The 27,476-nt window shown below is 42.4% G+C and overlaps 1 protein-coding gene across 1 annotated transcript in view; it reads right to left on the bottom strand.

Annotated features, from left to right (window-relative positions):
* The window catches only part of LOC126196251 (choline O-acetyltransferase), a 142,206-nt gene that overhangs the window by 50,263 nt on the left and 64,467 nt on the right, over window positions 1–27,476 (bottom strand). The window contains exons 5-7 of the mRNA XM_049934553.1: window positions 20,952–21,085; window positions 20,853–20,888; window positions 13,972–14,094 (exon numbers count right to left, since the gene is read on the bottom strand). Coding sequence (XP_049790510.1) covers window positions 13,972–14,094; window positions 20,853–20,888; window positions 20,952–21,085 — 293 coding nt within the window. The remainder of the gene's footprint in view (window positions 1–13,971; window positions 14,095–20,852; window positions 20,889–20,951; window positions 21,086–27,476) is intronic.

Raw genomic sequence — 27,476 nt, 5'->3', positions numbered from 1 at the left:
CTACTCCAAATTTCTCTGTTGGCACTACGCTTGATGGCAGACAACGTTCTCTAGGGATTCACCAAACCCAAAACTTTTCTACCGGGTTGTCACAGGATACTGCGTTATTAATTATTCAAAATCACTCCTTTACAGTCAGCCAGTGTCGAGTGGCGTCACACTCTACACCACCTCAAACTTCGCTCAGCTCTAACTACATAAGTCTGTGGCTAATGAACAGCTGCTTGACCATTTTACCCCCTTAAAAAAAAAAATCCTACTCACAGTCCAGCTAGCTGGACTGCTCGTAGTACTTTGCGATTCGCGAGTGATTCTTTCCGCTGATGTCATGCAATTTTTACAAACACCCTCTACGATGCTCAACTGTCCCTGTCGGTTAGTACATGGGGCTAGACGGTCTTGGTTTAAATGTGATGGTTCCCTCACGCTTCCACTTGTGAGACTACCGTTGGACTTCAAACTTACCCCTGAAATTCTATTAAGAACAGATACCTCCCCAAAAGATCTTGAGAATAATTAAACAAAAGGTGTGCAACGAATCAGGGCCAATCATACTCGAAATACTGGTTTCATCTAGCTATGGAATGAACCAAAAGTTCACAATAAAGTCTTTTTTATTACAAAAAAACATGGTCTTAATTTCAAACATGCAGTAGGTAATGCAATAATTATTAAGTGCTTAGTCGCTGAAAAACGTTATTAAATGTGCACGATAATACCTTGATACAAATGAGTTGGATAGAAAAGGAAATGATAATATGACGTACAATTAGTTGTGTGCAGGTAAACCGCAACTGAGTGCAGAACTAGCTAACAGATTAACGGAAAGATCCAGAAAAGTAAATATGAGCGCTAGTTCCCTTGCGTAAGCGCATGTTTAGTTCAGTAGCTGAGCGCACGAATTAATTGAGAAAACCAAAACTTTAACTCTAAGTAAATGACTTTGCGTCCCTCTCGTCAAGTCGTGCACAAATGCTGCATATACCTACCATGATCCTAAAACCCAAATGCAGAGAATGGATACAGTGGTGGCTGAAAGTTACAGGTTCAGCCCCGGCACCTGTGACTGGCTCTGAGACAGGTTCTCAAAACGAGCTGCTGGAAGTGCAAACGAATGAAAATTGTTTCATTTCTGGAGCTGTAACACGCAGAGCTCTAGCATCTAGCGTCTGTATGCTCTCCTTCTCAAAACCGTGTTGATCCTGCCAGCACCAGATTCTTGTTAGCTAATCTCTGTGGACTTTCTGAGTTGCGTCCAATGAAAAATTTACAAAAAATATTAACAATCTTCCTCCTTATAAACCATCTGCTGTAATTAGCCAGTGATATATTGCACGCAACATTCCCGAGTTCTCATTCTCGTCTTTTCTTTTTTCTTTTTGTCATCACTCTTCTGACTGGTTTGATGCGGGCCGCCACTAATTCCTCCCCTGTGTCAATCTCTTCATCACAGAGTATCCCTTGTAGCTTACGTCAGCAGTTATTTGCTAGGTGTATTTCACGGTCTTCCTGTACAGTTTTCACTTCCTACAGCTCCCTCTAGTACCATGAACGTTTTTCCCTGGTGTCTTAAAAGATGTCCTACCATCGTGTCCCTTCTTCTTGTCAGTATTTTCCATATATTCCTTTCTCATCCGTTTCCGCACAGCTGCCCCTCTCCGCAGTCCATGTTACTCTACCACACAATGCTCTGCCGAAACGTACATTCTCAGGAATGTCTTCCTCAAATTAACTCCTATGTTTGATACTAGTAGACTTCTCTTGGCCCGGAATGCCCTTTTTGCCAGTCGTAGTCTGCTTTTTACGTACTCCTTGCTCCGTCCGTCAAGGGGTAATTTTGCTGCCTACGTAACGAAATACCTTAACTTCATCTACTTTGTTCCCGTTAGTCCTGATGCTAAGTTTCTCGCTGTACTCATATCTGCTACTTCTCATTGCTTTAATCTTTCTTCGATTTACTCTCAATCCATATTCTGAACTCACTAGAATGCTCACTCCATTCAACAGATCCTGTAATTCTTTTTCACTTTCACTGAGGATAGGAATGTCGTCAGCGAATCTTGTCATTAATATCCTGCCCCACTGAATTTTAATTCCACTCCTTTCTTTTATTTCTGTCATTGCTTTTTCTATGTACAGATTGAACATTAGGAGTGAAAGACTGAAAGACTGCATCCCTCTCTTTCACCCTTTTAATGCGAGCACATCATTCTTGGCCTTCCACTCTTATTATTCCCTCCTGACTCTTGTGCATGTAGTATATTACCCGTCTCTCCGAACAGTTTGTCCCTATTTTCCTCAGAATTTCAAACATCTTGCACCATTTGGCATTGTCGACCGCTTTCTCCAGATCGACAAATCCTGTTAACGTGTCTTGATTTTTCTTTAGTCTTGCTTCCATTCTCAAGGGCAATGTCAGAACAGCCTCTCTGTCCCTTTACGTTTCCTAAAGCCAAACCTATCGTCATCTGTCACATCCTCAATTTTCTTTTCCATTTTTCTGTATATTATTTTTGTCAGTAATTTGGATGTATGAACTGTTATGTGGATTGTGCGATAGTTCTCGCACTTGTCAGTTCTTGCAGTCTTCGGAACTGTGTGCTTGACGTTTTCCCAAAAGTCAGATGGTATATCGCCAGACTAATACATTCTATACATCAGCTTGAATAGTCGTTTTGTTGCCACCTCCCGTCGCTACAAAAATAATTTTGATGAGCCCGTCCTGGACTCCCTTACAAAAATTATAATCAATGAACGCTAACCTCTTTTTTTGAGTTCAGCAGCTTCCTCTCCCTCTGAATATCTCATGTTTTTCCATCCCGTCGCAGACCCTTGTCTTTTTAACCATTCCTTTCAGCGCTCCTCACAGTGCGAGTTTACGACTTTCGAAGATCGACCTGCTGCCCCCTCCTGTGGCCGCTACTGGGGCACCGAGTACCATCTCAAAAAGCGCCCGTCGCTCGGTGCACACCCGCTAAGGGACTCTGCCTTTTAGCGAAAAACAGTTTTATGACCCGCTTGCTGTTCTATCGCCATGGTCATCGCGTTCTCACTCTTAGCCAGCGGACTCAGCTCTCTGAAAAATTACACACAGTTTTCACCACGATATAGAATGAAATAAAGAAGTATTTATTAAATTCACAGTCGTCGGTGTTTGTTACAGTTATTTGCAATCTTTCATGCGCCACTTGTAATTTGAGTTGATTTCGTTGTCTTATGGAGCAGTTCTGAGGAAACTGTCCTGTAACACACTTCAGAATCACGTCACCAAAAACTGACTTGGGCAGTTTTAGAAGAGTTGAAATATCCATGATGGGTTTGTTACTCAGGTAACATCTAATGATTAGCGCACGTCTGAAGTACTTGTCTCTCCTGGCCTACTCATTCAGGTGTTACTGTTTCTATACTGACAACACAATTCTCTTTGCCTCCTTTCATACAGCCGTATCTGCCTCTCGTCACAACTAGTGGTCTGTTCCTCATTACGTTGTTGGGTCCGGATACTTTTGTCCACATAGTGTATGTATTCTCTTAAAGTTGCCTATGGCACAGTAACCAGTAACAGAGGGGAAAAAAAAACATAGTTGAAGCATTAGTTGCTTTCTTTATGTATCTGCATAGTTCAGTAGATGACTAAGAAACGAAGATAGTAATTGAAACAATGGCACTCGACAAGTAACATAACACGAATAGTATAAATTAATTAATGGTAAGAAGAAAGTAAAGAATTTGGCATATGAAGGTGTTACAGTAGAAATAGTTCAAGCTGGTAGAATGAAAATACGAAAGAAACTATAAATATGTATAAAATTTATTTTCATTTGTTGTCTTTTATTGTTTCACCTCTCTCGGTCGAGGATGGGAAATGAAAGCGGTCCCTTATGTCAACCATAAGCATTTAAACTATCTATGTAACTAAGAATGTAAATTTTCGTTTGTTCAAAATCGTGTACCTCCAAAAGTTCTTGATCTATTGCTTTGAAAGTTCACACTACGTTGAATTCTAACACGAGATTGAGTTTAGGTATATAATTATTTAATATGTGATGCATACTATATGTATATGCACCGTTTTGAGATTTTTGTGACAAAATTTACCTCTTAATAAATTTATATAAATTTATGTATTACATACATTTAAAAAATAGGTAAATGAAACACGTGCATACGTCAATGGAAAGTTGCGTCAGAATTGAAAAGTGTTCAGTCAAAAACTCTCGGAGATTTGCGATTAGGAACATTTACAGTTTCTAGATAAGTACAAAAAATAGAGGTCAGTTTCTGCAAAATCTCAACTCTCCGAAAGTCCTTCCGGATTGCTTTGAAATTTTGACGCAACATTGCATTCGAATACGCACTTAATTTTATATACCTAGTCTACTGGGACGCCATGTGTTGTATACGTAATATATATGTAATAAAAGGGCAAACTTTATAAAAATGTAAGTGCTGGTTTGTTCAGAATCGCTAACCTCCTATAGTTCTTGACCGTTGCTTTGAAATATTAACGCAATGTTGAATTATAATATAGGCGTTATTTTAAGTACCTAATTCTTTAATATACGGGTATTCTGAATACATATAATACAGACAGACAGACACACACACACACACACACACACACACACACACACACATGAGGGTGTTTGAAAAGTAAAAAGTACTAACGTCACTGAAACTTTTGTTTATTTTTCAATGTAATCTCCTTGTATATTAATACACTTGGTCCAACGATGTTCCAGTGCCTTGATCCCATCTCGAAAATGAGTTTCCTCCAGGCCTGCAAAATAGTTGTCAACTCCGGCTATTAGTTCTTCGTTTCATCTACGTGATTACTCTGTTATTCACAATTAATTGACTAGCAGAGGGTTAAATGAACCACCTTCAAGCTGTCTCTCTACCGTTCCACTCTCGAACTGCGCGCGGGAAAAATGAGCACTTAAATTTTTCTGTGCGAGTCCTGATTTCTCTTATTTTATCGTGATGATCATTTATCCCTATGTGGGTGGGTGCCAACAGAATGTTTTCGCAATTGGAAGAGAAAACTGGTGATTGAAATTTCATGAGAAGATCCAGTTGCAACGAAAAACGCCTTTGATTTAATGATTGCCACTCAGTTCACGTATCATGTCTGTGGCACTATCTCCCCTATTTCGCGAAGTGAATCATCGTCCACCAAGAAAAATTTTCAGTTTTGGGAAGAGATTGAAGTCTTACAGAGCCATGTCAGGTGAATAAGGCGGGTGTGGCATCAATTCATACCTTAATTTTCAGTTTTGGGAAGAGATTGAAGTCTTACAGAGCCATGTCAGGCGAATAAGGCGGGTGTGGCATCAATTCATACCTTAATTCGTGCAATTTTGCCATGGCGACGGCACATGTGTTCGTGCGTGCATCAAGAGACGCGGCACCCATCTTGCAGATAATTTTTTCATTTCTAATTCTTCAGTTAAATTGTGATATACCCTTTCAGATGACATCTGGCAAGCGTGAGCAACTTCATGCACTTTCAATCGGCAATATTCCATAACCATTTTGTGCACTTTTGCAATGATTTCTGGTGTAATGACAAATCTTGGCCGACCACTGCGCGGATCATCATCTAAGCTCTCTCGACCAAATTTAAATTCATTTGTCCACGTGGCAGCGATTGAATATGAAGGAGCAGAGTCCCCCAGTGTATTCTGGAAATCGGCATGAATGCCTTTGCTTTCATACCTTTCTTTACGAAGTACTTAGTCACTGCTCGAATCTCGACTTTTTCCATCTTCGCAAATCACTATGCGGGAACAACGACGGAGCCACGTCACCGCCACTGCTCTCTTCCAAGAGCACTGACGTGCCATTTGTTTACAGCTAACAGTCCAATGAATATTACGTGAATAACTCGTTTCGCTAGCGCTGACCTCTCTTGGTGATCCCGAGAACTTCTCAAACCGCCCTCGTACATGTTGTTGTTGTGGTCTTCAGTCCAGAGACTGGTTTGGTGCAGCTCTCCATGCTACTCTATCCTGTGAAGCTTCTTCATCTCCCAGTACCTACTGCAACCTACATCCTTCTGAATCTGTTTAGTGTATTCATCTCTTGGTCTCCCTCTACGATTTTTACCCTCCACATTGCCCTCCAGTACTAAACTTGTGATCCCTTGATGCCTCAGAGTATGCCCTACCAACCTATTCCTTCTTCTAGTCAAGTTGTGCCACAAATTTCTCTTCTCTCCAATTCTGTTTTTCTCTTCTCTTCAATTCTGTTCAATATTCTATTCGTATATATGTCATGTATAAAGGGAAAACATTGTTACCAAAAATCTCAAAATGTACCTTTCCAATGTACTTCAAATTGTTACACAGGCTACTGTAATAAACATCGAGACAAATGTAGACTATATACTTTTTAATTTATATACATAATAGTCAAATAGTGTTAACAAACAGGAAAGTTGTATTTATGGTTTATTGATTTATGATCAGAATACTAGACAGACTGAATTTGCAATAACAATAAACAAGGCTCAAGATCAGCGAGAGAGGGAAATAGGAGATGGACAGAGGAGTGAGAGGAAATTCACAGGTAGGAGAAGATGGTCGGAGAGAGGAGCAGGAGGAGATGGATGGGGAGGAGAAGATGGACAGAGAAAGGGGGTGGAGGTGATGGAGTAAGAGAAGAGGCAGGAAGAGATGGAGAGATGGGGAGGAGACGTTGGACAGAGAGAGGCGAAGGAGGTAATGAGCAGAGTGAGAAAGGACAGGAGGAGGAAATGAACGGGGGAAGGGGAGAGAGACAGAGACGGGGAGAGAGAAGGAGATTAGGATGTATGGCCAATTCCCATACATTTTATAAACATGTGCTTTCTCTTTCCTTTCTTTTCCATTTAAGCACACAGACACAGGAAAGCCTGCCCCGGTACAGCTTGTTAATAATAATATTACAAATACGAAATATGTACATGGTTTGAAAATTTTTAAAATGATGGCTTCGTATTGATGATGTCTTAAAGTGAACACATGAAATGATACTCTTTCATTAGAATGGGGAACCCACACTCGGAAGGAATCACGTATCTATCACATTTAAAAGAACATCTATATCAAAATAGGCGGCTCTAGTGTAATACTCCTTTCATGTTAAGATTTAGATGTTATATTCGGAATTTAAAGTCAAAAGGCTATTGCACTACCGCCATGTATCTGCCACAGGTTGTTTTATTGAAAGCATTTTGCCTCACTTAACACGTAGTACTAGTCCATGAAATGTATCTGTATGTAGAAATTTGACAAGAGATACTTCGAATCAGAGTCTTTTTAAATGTAATATATTCATCGTTGTAAAAATTGTATGCAGTGTATAAAACTTCTTCCCATTTGCTTGAATCTTATTTGACTGATTCTGAAGACAGTTTAAGGCGAAGTGCTTAAATTGTGTAGTTTTTGAAAGCAAAAATCGATCAAGACTGAAAATTATATTAATGAGTAATAATGGCTTGGAGTACTCTTGGTATGGAAAAACTAAGCTTCCAAAATTTCTGAAATCGAAAATTTGTTATCAGTGTATATTGTTAGTTTTGAACTACAGCTTTAAGATATAAGCTTTTACTGCGAAAGACATTCAATAACCAAGATTTTCAAGACAGAGCAATGGAGAGACGAGTATTGGGACTTACTGGGAGAGACAGAAAAACGAACTAATGGCTCGGGCTATAGACTGGAGTGAAGACTTAATTATGTTCTTTTACACAGTTTTTGCGTTTGAAGGTGATAGTTCTATATTTCCGATTAAGCATTCCGCCACTCAGCCATCCTCAGATCCGTCGTAAAGTAAAAACTACACTCCTGGAAATTGAAATAAGAACACCGTGAATTCATTGTCCCAGGAAGGGGAAACTTTATTGACACATTCCTGGGGTCAGATACATCACATGATCACACTGACAGAACCACAGGCACATAGACACAGGCAACAGAGCATGCACAATGTCGGCACTAGTACAGTGTATATCCACCTTTCGCAGCAATGCAGGCTGCTATTCTCCCATGGAGACGATCGTAGAGATGCTGGATGTAGTCCTGTGGAACGGCTTGCCATGCCATTTCCACCTGGCGCCTCAGTTGGACCAGCGTTCGTGCCGGACGTGCAGACCGCGTGAGACGCCGCTTCATCCAGTCCCAAACATGCTCAATGGGGGACAGATCCGGAGATCTTGCTGGCCAGGGTAGTTGACTTACACCTTCTAGAGCACGTTGGGTGGCACGGGATACATGCGGACGTGCATTGTCCTGTTGGAACAGCACGTTCCCTTGCCGGTCTAGGAATGGTAGAACGATGGGTTCGATGACGGTTTGGATGTACCGTGCACTATTCAGTGTCCCCTTGACGATCACCAGTGGTGTACGGCCAGTGTAGGAGATCGCTCCCCACACCATGATGCCGGGTGTTGGCCCTGTGTGCCTCGGTCGTATGCAGTCCTGATTGTGGCGCTCACCTGCACGGCGCCAAACACGCATACGACCATCATTGGCACCAAGGCAGAAGCGACTCTCATCGCTGAAGACGACACGTCTCCATTCGTCCCTCCATTCACGCCTGTCGCGACACCACTGGAGGCGGGCTGCACGATGTTGGGGCGTGAGCGGAAGACGGCCTAACGGTGTGCGGGACCGTAGCCCAGCTTCATGGAGACGGTTGCGAATGGTCCTCGCCGATACCCCAGGAGCAACAGTGTCCCTAATTTGCTGGGAAGTGGCGGTGCGGTCCCCTACGGCACTGCGTAGGATCCTACGGTCTTGGCGTGCATCCGTGCGTCGCTGCGGTCCGGTCCCAGGTCGACGGGCACGTGCACCTTCCGCCGACCACTGGCGACAACATCGATGTACTGTGGAGACCTCACGCCCCACGTGTTGAGCAATTCGGCGGTACGTCCACCCGGCCTCCCGCATGCCCACTATACGCCCTCGCTCAAAGTCCGTCAACTGCACATACGGTTCACGTCCACGCTGTCGCGGCATGCTACCAGTGTTAAAGACTGCGATGGAGCTCCGTATGCCACGGCAAACTGGCTGACACTGACGGCGGCGGTGCACAAATGCTGCGCAGCTAGCGCCATTCGACGGCCAACACCGCGGTTCCTGGTGTGTCCGCTGTGCCGTGCGTGTGATCATTGCTTGTACAGCCCTCTCGCAGTTTCCGGAGCAAGTATGGTGGGTCTGACACACCGGTGTCAATGTGTTCTTTTTTCCATTTCCAGGAGTGTATAAACATGCTATGCACGTTATTTCATATTTTGTAAGAACACTTGAGTTTAACTTGTTTTATTTCGATTAAAGCACAACTTGGAGCGCGAGCTGGTGGCGGATGAATAATTTACTTTCGCACCTGGGGCCTTATGGCTGCCATTATACTTAGTACGAGCATGTACCATTTGACGTAATACACTGTACTGATTTTTAAAGGTTTCTTAGTTTATACTATTCATATTTATATACTGTATTTACTCTTCAAGCAGTTGCAAGCACATCTTATTTCTTGTAATATGTTGAAATGGTGTGAGTTCCATGTTCATCCCTTTTTCCCTTACATCTAATTTTTCTACTGCAATGTTTAATAATGTAATCCCATGTTTATAATTATTGTCTTACGACAGACCTGAAGACAGCTGAGTGCCGTAACGTGTAAACATAAATAATAAAGTGTAACTTTAACGTAAAAATTTGTGTGTAAGTGCGTAAACACGGTTGCTGACCTCTAGCAAAACGTCCTATTTTCCATTACCAGGACGCAATTATGACTGTAATAGTAATGAGAGTTGTCATATGGCCAGGCGAATCAACTATAAATGTACTGTGCTGGGTTCCGAGAGATGGGGATAGACTCAGACGACGAACCAAGCAAAATGGGTGCATGGCGTTAGAAAAAAATTAAGTGAAACATGGTTGTTCTGCTTGAAGACTATAATGCATGGAGAATTCTGTAGGAGCCCTTTAAATAGAAGTGGTCATGAAATATTAGATTGTGGTGACGGTAATAGTGGTCATAAGTAGTGGTCGCTATCGGAGCAGAACCTATTTAGTTCTGACTTCATTCTTCCAACTGCTCAAAATTATCACAACGTAACGACACAGCTCAAGGCCTGAAAACAGTCATGCACTAATACGCTAAGACAAACACGCCGCCTCACAAAGAAAGTAAAGCACCCCGAGGGAAGGAAGAAACGAAATGAAACTTCGCAAGTTGGGCAGGTACATTATGTTATTTCAGTGATTATAAAATGGAGTCAAATTTGTAAAGAATTTGGCAGTATGATCTCACTTATGAGAATGACGTTGCATCCCCCACTAGCCTTGATAGACGCACTGATGTGATCGGGAATGGTGTCATAAAGGCGTCGTATCGTCTCCCGAGGCAACCTGGTGCGCTACTGGTGTTATCGGATGGTAGCGCAGATTTGAAGGGGTTACGATGTTCTTGGTGCACAGTACATCGATCCTTTGTTTGACCGGTGACGAGTATCTCTGCTAATACCTTCTCACGAATTCCACCATGGGATCATGTCACATCCGAAAACCCCACAGATCTGGATATTGCACGACTGACCAGCTAGCCAAATGGAGAACCAGCTTTTACACTTTCATATACCTATAAAAATGACCCACACTAACACGCAGCATCGCCGTGTCCTCCACAGTGATCGTTCAATATCTATCATTGTCTACACCACTTATACAAGGTGATCAGCCTGAAAAGCTTGTAAGAGTGTTGCAACATTGGTTGTGATGAGAAACGACTGTTAAGAAAAAAAATTCGATATGTTGCGCCAATTCCGAGTTCATTAGCATTGAAGTTAGCCAATCAGTCGTTGAGTGCACAAATTCAAGCGGCAGAGACGGTGTCACCGAACGTGTCCTTCGTTTGGTCTCATAACACTGAACAAGAGGGCGATTCAAAAATTGGACGTGGAGGACGGTAGTACGGATGAGAGAAACTCATACTAAGTGTATCTGGCGGGCCGCTTGGATTTGCGCGCACATCGCCCTGACTGCCTAACTTCATAGCTAATTAACTCGTAAACGGCACAACGTATCGAATTTTTTCTTCACGACTGCTTCTCAGCTCACCCTATGCTGCAACACACTTACAAGCTTTTCAGACTGTTTCTGACCACCCTGTATAGCCTAGCAAGCTTGGTAAATTGAACTTACTTACAAACCGATGGCATGAACGCGTACAATGTTACTTTGACATTAGATCCGGTCTTCAGGGTGCTTCACTTTTTTGGTAGGCGACGTAGTTCACAAGCAATGCAAGTAGTCTCGGTTATTTTGTGCCAGATAGATAACCCGTAACCGCACTCAACACCGCAAGGAATACAATAATAAAGACTTGCATATCCGGATGGAATGTATGAGGAGAAATGGTTCAGTGTAGCATGAGACTGGAGAATGGCAGTGATACACGTCAGATTTGGACAAAGTTTCCTCTTGGTGAAATGAATGGCAGCTCTGTTTGACGGCGGATAAATCGAAGATAACGCCTTTAACAAAAAGAAAGAACCTGATAGAATCGGATAACAAGATTAGCGGTGAATATTTTGAGCACATGTAAACATTTAGGTGTAATAATAAGAAGTGATATGAAATGGGACAATCATGTAAAATCGATATTAGAGAAGGCGAATGGAAAAATTAGATCCACTGGAAGGATTCTGGGAAAATGCAATGCATCTGTAAGGGAAATAGTACACTAGAAGCTAGTGTGGCCAATTATAAATCTTCTTCTAATGTCTGTACTCTTTATCAAGTAGTCTTGACAACGGACATCAAATGAATTTCGAGACGTGCTGCTAGAATCGCATAGCACATATGAAAATGTAATATAGATCTTCGGAGAATTAAGTGGGAATCCTTGCAAGAGAGAGGACGTAATTTACGTAAAAGTTGGTTAAATTTAGAGAACTTGGATTAGAAGAAGACTAGGCGGTCATTCTGCTGCCACATTCGTATTTCTGTCATCTTCGTATTCGCAGGGACCGTGTGATGCAGTCAGCCCCAATGCGTATAAGGAAACCTTTGATACCGGTGGGTATCGATTATTTAATTTATAAACAATAATAACATTATGTAAATCGATTTATTTGTGAACAATATACATTGGAACGGGAATTTTCATTCTATATGAACTGGATAATTCTGAAGCCAATTAACAAGAAACGTAACTACATAAATTTTATAAAATTATTTACAAACATATTTTCACTACTTTTTATTATTTAAGTAAAAATATGTATATAGTTAATATACGGTAAAAACCTTCATTTCCAGAAACGTAAATAATTAGATTCTTCGCCTTCAGTTGTAATCTCTCTAACCCGTCGCTCTAGACAGGAAGAGATGGTGAAGAATCAGACATAACTGTGCAGTCGTGGAGTATAGTTAGAATTTCGTAACTCATATGAGCGGATGGAAATCATATTACTGTGGAAGTTGAATGGTTATTGTGAACCAGTTGTTAAGCTAAAAATGAATGAATTTTTTGTAATTAGTGGGTAAAGTCATCCACTGAACTATTACGATTTTGCAAAGTTTCCACATTTCTTTGTACACGAAAAACTTGAGATACGCATTATACCCCATAGAAGACAACGGGAGCAACATAAAACCAGCTAAGCAGCAGATTCAAATATTTTCAGTGCGGGCGTATCTACTTTTAAAATTACGTAAACTAACATAAATCAGTAGTTTTATTTGTCATTAGAGGTTGAACATCCATTAAAAGTGGCATGTTATAACCATGAGAACCATCTAGGAGAGATTTGAGTGCGAACAGAGGCGTATGGGAAGTCATTCGGACCTCAGACAATACTCGAATGGAATAAGACAGAATAATGTATACGTAATTGATTCAAAAATCATACAGCGTAACAGGTTTTTACATATAGGTGTTAGAGCAATGAAAATTAACTGAATAGTCCAATAGTCCGCTGTAGCTGTATTTATTTAAGTTGATTAGAGACTCACACAACCGATTTCGCAACTTTTAAGTTGTATTTTCTGGTAGATATATATACTATGGCAATTGATATAGTGAGTTGTTACGGAATGACGCAGACTAATAGGTGGCGTTGGTAGGCAAAGTTCTCAGTCTTCCTCAATTGATAAAAACCGTCATCAATGATGAATATCCAATCTGCGTTAAAATCACGAACCATCACTTTACCGATTAACATATGTTCCTGCTAGCCAATGTCAAGCAACAGACGATGTCCGTCGTAAATGTTAACCTGGAAAATATTGGGTCCGGAAACCAATACAGTTATGTATGTTTGCCTCGAACATAATAGTAATCGTAGCAGCTGACAACACAAGCTACGGCGTATCTAATATATTGTCGGAGAATGTGCAGTGGCTGCCGTCCGGGTACCAACTGGGTGACAGATTCAGCATACGTCTGCAGGCGATTCTTACACAGAGAGGAATGCCGGCGTGAAACAGCAATGACCCGTCAGGGGTACGTAAGATCTTGTTATTCTTCATCAATATCTCCAGTTCGTCGCACGAGACGCTTCGTGCTCCTAACGTAACTAGCAGATGCAGCACAGAAATTCTACAGTTTCTTCTTTATAAATGACAAAGAACCAACATTCGCTTTATTGTTACGCTTCTTCTGCTGTTTAAACATAGCATCGTGTGTTTGGGAGCTCCACCAGAACGTCGAAAGCAAACTGAATTTTACTCACTATGACTTCAGACAATACATCCTGAATGATGCATTCATTATGTTCTAAGTAATTCAAAATAAAAAGTTTAAAAATGGAACTGTCTTTGTGTTAGGTGTATGGAAGCTAGAAGTATATATTTTTAAGATGATTACAGAATAAAAAAGAAAGGAAGACGTTTATGGTTTAACATTGATAGAATATTTCACCAAATTTTAAAATTAATTTTATAGTCAATAACTTGAAGTTATATAAATTATACTTACTTGAAGTACGCTAGTTGCAACGCTAGCTGAATATAGGCATCAGGGCTGACTTTGCTCGATTTAATGAATTCTTTCCCGTAGCCTGCATAGCGATAGACGTAGAAGTCTAAGTCCTCCATCAAGCTGAAAATAAAATTACACAATTAAATTACTTTTCCAGCTACAAAGTGTTTTAAGGTTTTGTGTAATGTATGATTTAGCATATTAGTTGCTATGTAGGAGATGATAATATGTTTTCAGGATGGGTCACTGTATTTTTTAGTCAGTGGTCAGCTAGCATAGAACTCTCTCAGATTATTTTCGGTAGTGTACTTTTTTTTTACTTGTATTATAACAGTGGATTTAGTAACACAACTTTAAAGCTAGTTTCAGGGATTATGTGTTTCTGTGACCTCGACTGAATAGCGAATTTTATGTATCATATGTTTCTATGTGAGTGAAAATTAGATGGAGTAAATCAAATTTCAGTTAAGGACTTTAGCCATTGTACACAGTTATAAATATTTTATCAACTATCGTTATAGAATCTTAGATAATCTCATTGTTGTGCACAGCAGTCATGCAGGCATACATGAATACCAAAAACAGGCAGTGGGAGATACAGTTTGCAAGAAGTGTTGCTGATGGATGCGTAGGCGTAAAAGAAAGGGCAAAAATTACTCCAGTTAGAAATCATGTGTTTAATCACCAATGTAGAGGTGCTCCGAAAATCAGTGGATGGTGAACAACACCTTCAATAAGAAATTATTGCTTGCACCACCTTTATTTTGTTGTGTCATCCTTCTTTCACGGGCAGGGGAAACGGGGCAGGCTGGTAATTCTTCATCCAGGCATTTAAAGGAAAAAAACAGAACTAAACAATGGTTGCAAAATTTGAAAAGGTATAGACTAGAGATATACCTGTTTTTTAAGAATACAGATAATAATGATTTTGTGCATACTGAGTAGAAATGTCGCTCTAATCGCTGTGATTTGTGGTTAAATCTTAGTGAGACAATTTTCTTTATGGCTTACACTGAAGCAGAATGGTATGGTTAAGTTACTTGCGAAAAGTGAAGATGGTCGAAAATTTGTTGATTTTATATAAAGATGCAGAGAACGGCGATTTTTAAAAGAAAAGCTGGGTGAGGAGAAAGAGCGTGGGGTATGTAGCAGTGTTTGGTGGATTATGTAGTTTGGCATTAAGTTTGTTATTTGAAGAACGTAGACTGAAAAAGTTGAGTGTGTATTGTGGGAAATGGTTCATGGAGTCGGGATGAAAGAAAAGGAACTGTGATACAGCGTTGATTTTTATTTTGCTGCAAGGCGTTTTAGTTTATGCCGCTATGGTAGATTGTACACGAGGTATATTAAGCATAACTCTGATGATTATGGTGACTATGATAAGTGAGAGTAGGGAATAATGTCCTATTGGTGTCATTTGCAGTAATGAGTGAGAGAGAGAGAGAGGGAGAGGGAGAGAGAGAGAGAGAGAGAGACAATGGCAGAAAGTTGCCTATTTCCTTCAAAAAGCACCAGTAGTACCACAAATCTTAACTGGGGCATTTCCAAAAGCTCCCAAGGTAAAACTTCACTAGACGTCATGGATACGTCTGAAATGAACCCAAAGTATTAGCACAAGATCTGGTCATAAAGAACGGTTCGAAGCAATCTCTCCTTCCCCAGCCAGACAAATCCCTGTAAATTCACACTTCCTACATCACCACAATTTGATGCCGATAACAACACTCAATGCGTACTTTCAAAAACCTCAGCTGGAGTTTGGTGATATTAGTATTGATGGAGAGGCGTGCTGGATTTAGTAAATGTTGGGATGCTTGTAGTAGTCTGGTCTTCAGTGAGAATTAACAAGTTTAATTTTTATTGTAAGTATAGTGTTTGAGTTGAAGCTGAATACAGATTAGAGTGTGTGCTGTTCAAGGATTTGGAGAAATTTATAGAGCTTTTGCTTGCAGAAAATAACAACAAAATTATTTCTGAAAAATAGTTTCTCCAATGAATGGTAGCTAAGATGTTTTTCGATAACAACTGATAATTAAAGCAATGTCACGTTGTACAAGCATCGATGCGAAACGCAAGTATACAACGGCCACGACCAGCGTTCAGATCAAGCGCTCTATATCTGAACTGAACAAGAAATTGCATTCAATATTTTGTTTACCATATCTACCTGACTTGCCGTCCATGTTTTCAAGTTACGTCCAGTTTTTTTGTGGTGAACGGAACGGAAATCTGTAGATGTACACGAACAGACAAACAAATGATTACAATTTCAGAAAATTGGATGATTTATGGAAGAAAAAGAGCTTCGCAAATTAAGCAAGCCAATAACGCGTTGGTCCACATCTGGCCCTTATGCAAGCAATTATTCTACTTGGCACTGGTTGACAGAGTTTCTGGATGTTATCCTGAGGGATATCATACCAAATTATGTCCAACTGACGCGTTGGATCGTCAAAATACTGAGCTGGTTGGAAGGTTCTGCCCAGAATGCTCCAAACGTTTTCAGGTTCAAATGGTTCAAATGGCTCTGAGCACTATGGGACTCAACTGCTGAGGTCATAAGTCCCCTAGAACTTAGAACTACTTAAACCTTACTAACCTAAGGACAACACACACATCCATGCCCGAGACAGGATTCGAACCTGCGACCGTAGCGGTCGCGCGGTTCCAGACTGTAGCGTCAGAACCGCTCGGCCACCAGCGGCCGGCAAAACGTTTTCAGTTAAGGGGAGATCCGGCTACCTTGATGGCCAAGGTAGGGGTCTGAAAAGGACGAAGACAAGCAGTAGAAAGCTCTCGCCGTGCGCGCGCGGGCATTACCTTGCTGAATTGTAAGCCCAGCATGGCTTGCTATGAAGGACAACAAAACGGGGCGTAGAATATCGGCGACGTACCGCTGTGCTGTAAGGATACCGCGGATGACAACCAAAGGAGTCCTGATATGAAAAGAAATGGCACTCTACTTGTCGGGCATATGGTGGGAGACAGTCAGTTTGGTATCCCACCACTGTCTGGGGCATTTTCAGACACGTCTTCCCTGGTCATCGGGACTCAGTCCGAAGTGGGACTCATCATTGAAGACAATTCTGTTTCAGTCAACGAGATTCCATGCCAAAGACGTATCTGGAGATACCCCGGACAGAGGTGGCTCACGAATCTAGCTGTCGCCCGCAGTTACCCACGACGACCAGGAGTGATGAGAAAGGGTGCCATTTCTGTTCATAGCAGAACCCCTTTGGTTGTCATCCGTGGCTGCCTTACAGCACAGCGATACGTCGACGATATTCTATGCGCTGTTTCGTTGCTCATCATGGTAAAGTGACGTGGGCCTGCATTTCAGTAAGATAATCTCCGCTCGCACAAGGTGAGAGTTTCTACTGCTCGTCTTCGTGTTTGTCGCCCTCCGTGGCAAGACAGCCTAGGCTTATATTCCAGCAAGACAATGCCCACTTGCATACGGAGAGAGTTTGTGCTGCTTGTTTTCGAGCTTGGTAAGCCCTACCTTGGCCAGCAAATCCACCAGATTGTTGCCCAATTGAGGACGAATATTAGGGCAGGGTCCTGCAACCAGCTCAAGATTTTGACGATCCAACGCGCCAGTTGGGCAAAAAAAGCACTATGGGACTTAACTTCTGAGGTCATCAAAAAATGGCTCTGAGCACTATGGGACTCAACTGCTGTGGTTATCAGTCCCCTAGAACTTAGAACTACTTAAACCTAACTAACCTAAGGACATCACACACATCCATGCCCGAGGCAGGATTCGAACCTGCGACCGTAGCAGTCCCACGGTTCCGGACTGCGCGCCTAGAACCGCGAGACCACCGCGGCCGGCTGAGGTCATCAGTCCCCTAGAACTTAGAACTACTTAAACCTAACAAACCTAAGGACATCACACACATCCATGCCCGAGGCAGGATTCGAACTTGCGTCCGTAGCGGTCGCGCGGTTCCAGACTGTAGCGCCTAGAACCGCTAGGCCACTTCGGCCGGCGGTTGGGCAGAATTTGACACGATGTCCCCCAGTAGGACATGAAAAAACTCTATGAATCATTGCGAAGGCGAATAATTGCTTGCATAATGGAAAGAGGTGGACGAATGCGTTATTGACTTGCTCAATTTGCGAAGCTCTTTCTTTTGAACAAATACTCCAATTTTTCTGAAAATGTGATCATTTGTTTGTCTACATGTACACGACATTTACAGAGTCCCTTCCCATTCGGATAATTCTTTCGCAGCACGTGATTTTTCCTTTTGTCTTAGAGTGCACATTCACCGATCGACGTCTGTTGGCGCCCTTTTTCCTGTTGGCATCCTGGGCCCAGCCATACACGAGAATTCTGATCAGTAGGTGGATAGGTAGAGGAAGTAATGAAGAAGAGCTGCATCTAATCTAATTTTCCAACAAACAGCTCAGTTTATACATACAATACCAGAAACAAAAATGATCTGCACAAGGACTTAAGCACTTACTTTAGTTCAAAAAGGGGTCCACTACTCAGGAACACTGATCTTCAATAATTTGCCAGCAAACATAAAAAATTTAGTTACAAATAAAGATCAGTTTAAAAGGAGCCTGAAAGACTTACTAGTGGCCAACTCCTACTCCATTGACGAATTTTTTAATAAAAACAAATGATGTATTGTATATATTCATACTATTAGTATTGTTATTTCAGCTTAAAAAAATTGACATGTTGCACATCCACGAGGATCTCCTCAGCACGGATCTATGGAACGAAAAACTAATCTTATCTAATCTAATCTAATTTGGGAGACAAGTACATTATAGTACAACTAGATGAAACGAAGGGGTGTGACACATCCTGAGCCAATAACTAAATGAGAGAAGTATGAGGGTAAAAACTATGGAGGGATACCAAAGCTTGATTACAGTCCGCGCTACGTTGTAACTATTGTGGTCTTCAGTCCGAAGAATACTTTTACGCAAATCTCCGAGATACGCTACCATGTGAAGGTACTTCACGAAATTGTGCAAGCTGTCGTGGCTGTTCCCATTCAAGATAAAATCTGCAAATTTATTAGGCCATGTCATGTACCTCTTCAGTTTCTTCTTACACAATCGACCTTTCGATTCATTCGCTTGGATCTTATTCAGGATCTTCTGGTGTCCCCAGTTAGTTTTTTATCCATCCGGGAACATAGAAGATGCTGAGGAAGCAGTTCACCTAATCGGAGACACCAGATGATCCTTAACAAGATCCCAGCAGAGGAGTCGAAACGTCTACATCTACATCTACATACATACTCCGCAATCCACCATACGGTGCGTGGCGGAAGGTACCTCGTACCACAACTAGCATCTTCTCTCCCTGTTCCACTCCCAAACAGAACGAGGGAAAAATGGCTGCCTACATGCCTCTGTACGAGCCCTAATCTCTCTTATCTTATCTTTGTGATCTTTCCGCGAAATGTAAGTTGGCAGCAGTAAAATTGTACTGCAGTCAGACTCAAATGTTGGTTCTCTAAATTTCCTCAGCGATTCAGGAAAAGAACGCCTCCTTTCCTCTAGAGACTCCCACCCAAGTTCCTGAAGCATTCCCGTAACACTCGCGTGATGATCAAACCTACCAGTAACAAATCTAGCAGCCAGCCTGCAATGTTACGCCCAAATACTTAATCGACGTGACTGTGTGAAGCGCTACACTACTAATGGAGTATTCTAACATTACAGAATTCTTTTTCCTATTCATCTGCATTAGTTTACATTTATCTATATTTAGAGTTAGCTGCCATTCTTTACACCAATCACAAATCCTGTCCAAGTCATCTTGTATCCTCCTACAGTCACTCAACGACGACACCTTCCCGTAGACCACAGCATCATCAGCAAACAGCCGCACATTGCTATCCACCCTATCCAAAAGATCATTTATGTAGATATAAAACAGCAGCGGACCTACCACACTTCCCTGGGGCGCTCCAGATGATACCCTCACCTCCGACGAACACTCACCATCGAGGACAACGTACTGGGTTCTATTACTTAAGAAGTCTTCGAGGCACTCACATACTTGGGAACCAATCCCATATGCTCGTACCTTAGTTAGGAGTCTGCAGTGGGGCACCGAGTGAAACGCTTTCCGGAAGTCAAGGAATATGGCATCCGTCTGATACCCTTCATCCATTGTTCGCAAGATATCATGTGAAAAAAGGGCGAGTTGCATTTCGCGGAAGCGATGCTTTCTAAAGCCATGCTGATGCATGGACAGCAATTTCTCTGTCTCAAGGAAATTCATTATATTCGAACTGAGAATATGTTCGAGAATCCTGCAACAAACCGATGTTAAGGATATTGGTCTGTAATTTTAAGGATCCGTCCTTCTACCCTTCTTATATACAGGCGTCACCTGCGCTTTTCTCCAGTCGCTCGGGACTTTACGTTGGGCAAGAGATTCGCGATAAATGCAAGCTAAGTAAGGAGCCAATACAGTACAGTACTCTCTGTAAAACCGAATTGGAACCCCATCAGGACCTGGCGATTTATTTATTTTCAACCCATTCAGCTGCTTCACAACCCCAGGGATGTCTATCACTATGTCCTCCATACGGGAATCTGTACGAGGGAAGAAGAAATTGAAGAGGAACATGACACGGCCTAACAACCTCGAAGATTTTACCTCAAATGGCAGCAGCCACGAGAGCTTGCAGACTTTCGAGAAGTAGCTTCACACGATGGCCTGTCTCAGAGAGCTGCTTCGGACAGAATACCACAACAGTAACAACACGGTGCGTCTTTTACGATGGTCAAAAAGAAGATGGAATGCAACTTGCGTCTTGTATCATCGGCCGCGCAAAGGCACGGGAGTGGAGCGGTGCGTGTCGCAAACGGCCCTCAGCGGGCGCTCGGCCACTCACCCGTCGAGCTGGTGCGCGGCGCGCTGGAGCGCCTCCCTGAGGGCGGCGTCGGGGCGCCACAGCAGGCGGCGCGGGGGCGGCAGGTGGGGCGGCGCGCACGGCGGCTCGGAGGGCGCGGGCGGCAGGTCTGCGCAGCCCGCCAGCGCCTGCTCCATCAGCTGCACCACCGCCACGCCCTCCGCCGGCGAGTGCTCGTAGCACAGCCCGCACACGCCGTCGCTCGACACCACCACCTGCGGTGAGTGAAGCGCCCCGACTCTGACTTCGCCAACGCTCTACATCTACATGATCAATCTGCAATTCACAACTAACTGTCTGACAGAGGATTCATCGAACCAACTTCGAGCAGTTTCTCTGTCATTCCGCTCTCGAACAGCGCTCGAGAAAAGCAAATCTTTCGGTACTAACTCTGATTGTATTGAAACGTAGGTGGGGATAAAAAAAAAAAAAAAAAAAAAAAAGAGATTGCATTCTGATGAGGAAGGTGTTGATTGAAATTTCATGATAGGGTCCTGCCGCAACGAAAAACGCCTTTGTTTTAATGACTGCCACTCCAATTCGGATATCGTATCCGTGCCACTATCTCTCCTATTTCGCGATAATATAAAACGAGCTGTACTTCTTTGAACTTTTCGGCGATGTCCTCCGTCTGTCCTAACTGATGCAGATCTTATTTAGGATCTTCTAGTGTCCCCAGTTAGTTTTTTTATCCAGCCGGGAACACTAGAAGATGCTGAGGAAGCAGTTCACCTAACCGGAGACACCAGAAGATCTGTAACTGCGCAGTATTGCTCCAGAGGAGGGAGGACAATCGTAGCATAACCAGTCTCTTTAGTTAAAAAAAAAATTAAAATAAAAAGAATGTGTGTGAAATCTTATGGGACTTAACTGCTAAGGGCATCAGTCCCTAAGCTTACACACTACTTAACCTAAATTGTTCTAAGGACAAACACACACACCCATGCCCGAGGGAGGACTCCAACCTCCGCCGGGACCAGCCGAATAGTCCATGACTGCAGCGCCCCAGACCGCTCGGCTAATCCCGCGCGGCCAGTCTCTTTAGTAGCCCTGTTGAATTTTCTGTGTTTTCTGACAATAAATCGAAGACTTCTACCTACTTTCCCCACAACAGTAACTATCTGCTCGATCCAATTGAAGTTACTCGTAATTGTGATCCCTAAGAATTTATTTAAACTGACAGCCTTGAGAACTGTGTGAATTAACGTGTGACGGAAATTTATCTGGATTCCGTTTAGCACTCGTGTGGATCACTTCATACTCTTCATTATTTAGAGTCAAATGCCACTTTTTGCACCATACAGATATCTTGTCTAAATTACACTGAATAGCCAAAGAAACTGGAACACCTGCCTAATCACGTATAGGGCCCCCGCGAGCACTCAGAAGTGCCGCAACATGACGTGGCATGGAATTGATTAATGTCTGAAATAGTGCTGGACGGAACTAACACCATGAATCCCGCAGGTTTGCCCATAAATCCGTAGGAGTACGAGGAGGTGGAGATCTCTTCTGAACAGCACGTTGCAAGGCATCCCAGATATGCTCAATAATGTTCATGTCTAGGGAGTATTTAAACTCAGAAGAGTTTTCCTGGAGTCACTCTGTAGCAATTCTGGACACGTAGGGTGCCACATTGTCCTGCTGGAGTTGCCCAAGTCCGTCGGAATGCACAATGTACGTGAATGGATGCAGCTGATCAGACAGGATGCTTACGTACATGTCACCTGTCAGAGTCGTATCTACACTTATCAGGAGTCCCATATCACTCCTGCACACGCCTCACACCGTTACAGAGCCTCCACCAGATTGGACAGTCCCCTGCTGACATGCAGGTTCCATGGATTCACGAGATTGTCCCCATACGTGTACACGTCCATCCGCTCGATACAATTTGAAACGAGACTCGTCTGATCAGGCAACATGTTTCCAGTCATCAACAGTCCAATATCGGTGTTGACAGGCCCAGGTGAGGCATAAAGCTTTGTGTTGTGTAGTCATCAAGGGTACACGAGTGGATCTTCGGCTCCGAAAGCCTATATCGATGATGTTTCGTTGAATGGTTTGCACGCTGAAACTTGTTGATGGCCCAGCATTGTAATCCGCAGCAGTTTGTGGGAAGGTTGCAATTCTGTCTGAACGATTCTCTTCAGTCGTCGTTGGTCCCGTGCTTGCAGGATCTTTTTCCCGATGCAGCGATGTCGGAGATTTAATGTTTTGCGGGATTCCTGATATTCATGGTACCAGTACACTTGTGAAATAGTCGTACGGGAAAATCCTCACTTCATAATTACCCTGGAGATTCTGTGTCCCAACGCTCGTGCGCCAACTATAATACCACGTTTAAACGCACTTAAATCGCGATAACTCGCCATTATAACCGATCTAAATGAGGCGGACACTTGTTGTGTTATATAGGTGTTGCAGACCCCAGCGCCGTATTCTGCCTGTGTACATATCTTTGTATTTGAATACGTATGGCTATACCAGTTTCTTTGGCGCTTCCGTGTATTTTGCAATTTGTTTAGATCAACTGACGACTTTACAGGACGGTAGATGACAGCGTCAGTAGTAGGGCAAAGCTGCTGTCACCCCACTCTGCGTTGATGCCAAATTTATTCAAGATGGCGGATCCAAGAGGGTGACAATAGATACGGCAACTTCGCAATGACATCATGGTGGGAAGTTCAAATTTTTGTGGGAAAATAGATCAATTAGGCTACCTCCACTAACCTAACCCCCTCCCACTTCCCTCCCCCAGAAAATGGCGAGAAGTTCAAATTTTGTTGGAAAAAAGGTCACTTGGGCTACCTACACTAACCTAAGAAAATGGCAGGAAAAAAGATCACTTGGGCTACCTCCACTAACATAAGTCACCTGACCACCAACTCTTCTTCGAATTGGCAGGGAACAAACTGAGCCTGTGCTGGGCTGCTGGATGGATGGATATAAGTCTTTATTTTGCATGCAGTGTTTCTTTAAACAATTGGAGGCAGTAGCTCCATCCAGTGTGTCCACCATGAGGTCTGGACTCCAACTGACCTAGTACACAGTACTGCCAACAGAGGGCACTTTCATCCCACGGCGGTCTGCAGGAAAAATGGTCGTAAAAGGACTCAGCCTGTTCTGGGCTGGTTGAGAGAGGAAGAACTGTACTTTATTTATTTTGGAACAACTTATTTAGCAATGGATTTCACATAGTTTATTTATTACACTGATACGAAACACTCGATCTGACGTTCTTGGGGTCAAAATACACAGCTTACAGACCTGCAAACTACTAGCAAGTCGCGGAAATAATGTAGTACACTGATGTGCAGACATGAAAGAAGTCGTAAATAGTCAAAATAATGCATGTAAAAGGCTCTGCAGACACACTCACTAATTCTAAAATGTCCAAACAATGCATAGCACAGCCTACAGACCTGTTCACAAAATAATGCAACAGATACGACCACAACATGTGAAATTGTCAAAATAATTCATATAGAACGCTCTGCCAACAAACTCACAACGCTTAAACAGCCGAAAATAATTTAGAGCACAAACACTCTTTGCACGTAAAAAACGCTTTCAAACTATCGTCAACTTCAACGTATCAGAGGCTCCAATGCATGCACATGCTAACACCGCCTCGAGCCACCACTGTACAGACGAACGCAGGGTTCATGAGCAGTTGCTCTCAGGGTGCTGTTGCCTACAACCAGCAAATGAAAGTCGCGCCTATTTTCGGGTATATACGAGGCGTGTTTTTTTTAAAGTAAGTACTGTTTTGAAATTTAAAAAAGACGCGCTAAGATATCTCAATAATTTTATTTTTACATGAAAGCCTGTACCTTAGTCTACGCACTGACGCCATTACAGTCTGATTCTTCTTTGTTTACGTTGTGTACTGAGTGTTTAAGATGCCTCCGATAATCGTGAGTCCCGCCGACTGAAGTACGGGCTATTATAAGATTTCTTAGTGCTAAAGGTTATGTAGCAAGAGTCGGTTGATAGAGGAGCAGGAGCGTAAGATCTGTGCCCTTCAGGTGCAGTTGAAAAACGCACAGGAGGAGCTAGATAGGATGAGGAGGGAGAAGGGGGTTGGGGAATGGGAGCTGGCTGTTGGTAAGAGATCTGCTAGGAGAAGAAGATTTTCAGATAGTTTTACTATTGGTGTTTACAATAGGTATGACCAACTGTCAGAGTCTAGTGGAGAGGAATCTTTAGTAGCTGTAGATGTAGGAAGTAAGCAGCAGACCTCAGTAGTTACGGTGGCTAGAACAGTTGCAAAGTCGAAGAGGAAGAAGAAGGTTCTGCTGTTAGGTAGTTATCATGGCAGAGGTGTAGGCCAGCAGTTGCAGGAAGTGCTGGGGAGTGAGTACCAGGTCACCAGCATTGTGAAGCCTAATGCAGGATTAGCTCAGGTGACTTTTAACGTAGGGGGATATGTAGGGATTTTACTAAAGAGGATCAGGTAGTGATTGTGGGTGGGGCTGGTAATAGTATTGATAGGGATGGGAAATATGACATCGATGGTGACCTGGAAAAGATAGCCACTCAGACTGGCAACACGAATGTGCATTTCGTGGAACTGTTTCAGCGTCACGATCGGCCTCATCTTAATACAGCCATCAGGCGTAATAACATGAGACTTGGGGGTGCGCTGATGACAGAAAGCATGGGTCACATTTCAGTGGTGTCGGTGGAGTCTATCAGCAGAACGGGTTTCACTAGACATGGCCTGCACCTCAACAGGTATGGGAAGGGGAGGTTGGCAAAGCTTATAGGTGATAGCATAAGTGGGGTTGGTGGGATCACTCATGGGAAAATTCCTGCAGTAGTGGGTGTTAGAGCTGCACGTTTTTTAGACTGAAGTCAGCTGATAGGTATTCCTGCTTAAGGGAAGTCTCTCTAACAAAGGAACCACTTTTAACAAAGCTTAGGTATCCGAATAATCAGGGAATTAGTATATTTCATCAAAATATACAAGGTATTAGAGATAAAGTTAGTGAACTGCTTATAGATGTTGACTCTGAAATTATTGGTATATCTGAACACTTCTTAAATAAGGAGATAATTCAGAGGCTTCCTTTACCAGGATACAGGTTGGCTGGCAACTTTTCTAGGAGCTCTTTGCGGTGTGGGGGAGTAGCCATGTATGTGAAAAACGGCATCCCATTTGAGTCAATTGATGTTTCAAAGTACTGCACTGAAAAGGTGTTTGAATGTTGTGCAGGTGTGGTTAAATTTAATGGAGCTAAACTTCTAACTGTTGTTATTTATAGATCCCCAGACTCCGATTTCACAACATGTTTACTAAAGCTAGAGGAGGTTCTTGTTTCACTTTATAGGAAATACAAAAAGTTAGTTATATGTGGTGACTTCAATATTAATTGTATAAGTGATTGTGCAAGGAAGAGGATGCTGGTAGACCTCCTTAATTCATATAATCTTATGCAAACCGTATTCTTTCCAGCGAGAGTGCAAGGGAACAGTAGAACAACCATAGACAACATTTTTGTTCATTCCTCATTACTAGAGGGGCATTCTGTTAGCAAAAAGGTGAATGGCCTTTCAGATCATGATGCACAAATTTTGACTCTAAAAGATTTTTGTGCTGCAACACGTGTTAAATTTAGTCATCAGCTGTTTAGGAAAGCTGATCCAGTTGCTGTAGAGACCTTTGTAAACCTTATCAAGGAACAAGAGTGGCAAGATGTTTATAGCGCTGTTACAGTAGACGATAAATATAATGCTTTTCCCAAGACTTTTCACGTGCTCTTTGAAAGTTGCTTTCCGTTAGAACGTTCAAAACAGGCAGCCTGGGTGGCTGGCTAGAGGGATAAGAATATCTTGTAGAACAAAGTGGCAATTATATCAAAACGTTAGAAACAGTCAAAATCTAAATGCAGCAGCCCATTACAAACAGTATTGCCAGGTGCTTAAAATGTTATTAGGAAGGCAAAAAGTATGTGGTATGCAGATAGAATAGCTAAGTCTCAGGATAAAATTAAAACCATATGGGCAGTCGTAAAGGAAGTGGCTGGTCTGCAGAGACAGGTCGAGGATATAGAATCAGTGCGTAGTGGGAATGTCCGTGTTACCGATAAGTCGCATATATGTACAGTATTTAATAATCACTTTCTGAATATAGCAGGTGATCTAAATAGAAACCTAGTCCCAACAGGGAATCATATAGCGCTCTTAGAAAAAAGTGTTCCGAGACTGTTACCTGAAATGCTCCTCCATGATACTGACAAGAGAGAGATTGAGTTAATAATTAAATCACTTAAGACCAAGAACTCTCATGGATGTTAGCCCAGTACTTAGCCATATCTGTAACTTTTCCTTTAGGAGTGGTCGGTCTCCTGTCCCGATTAAAGTACTCGGTAGTGAAGCCACTTTATAAAAAGGGAGACATTGATAATGTGGACAATTTTAGACCTATTTTTATGCCATCGGTGTTTGCTGAAGTTATCGAAAAGGTTGTATATACAAGGTTACTGGAGCATTTAAATTCACATAATTTGCTGTCAAATGTTCAGTTTGGTTGTAGAAATGGTTTAACAACTGAAAATGCTATATTCTCTTTTATCTGCGAGGTTTTGGACGGATTAAATA

This window comes from Schistocerca nitens, chromosome 1 (genome assembly GCF_023898315.1).
Source record: "Schistocerca nitens isolate TAMUIC-IGC-003100 chromosome 1, iqSchNite1.1, whole genome shotgun sequence".
Taxonomy (NCBI): domain Eukaryota; kingdom Metazoa; phylum Arthropoda; class Insecta; order Orthoptera; family Acrididae; genus Schistocerca; species Schistocerca nitens.
Note: the sequence above shows the minus strand (reverse complement) of the source record. Positions and strands in the feature narration are given on the sequence as shown.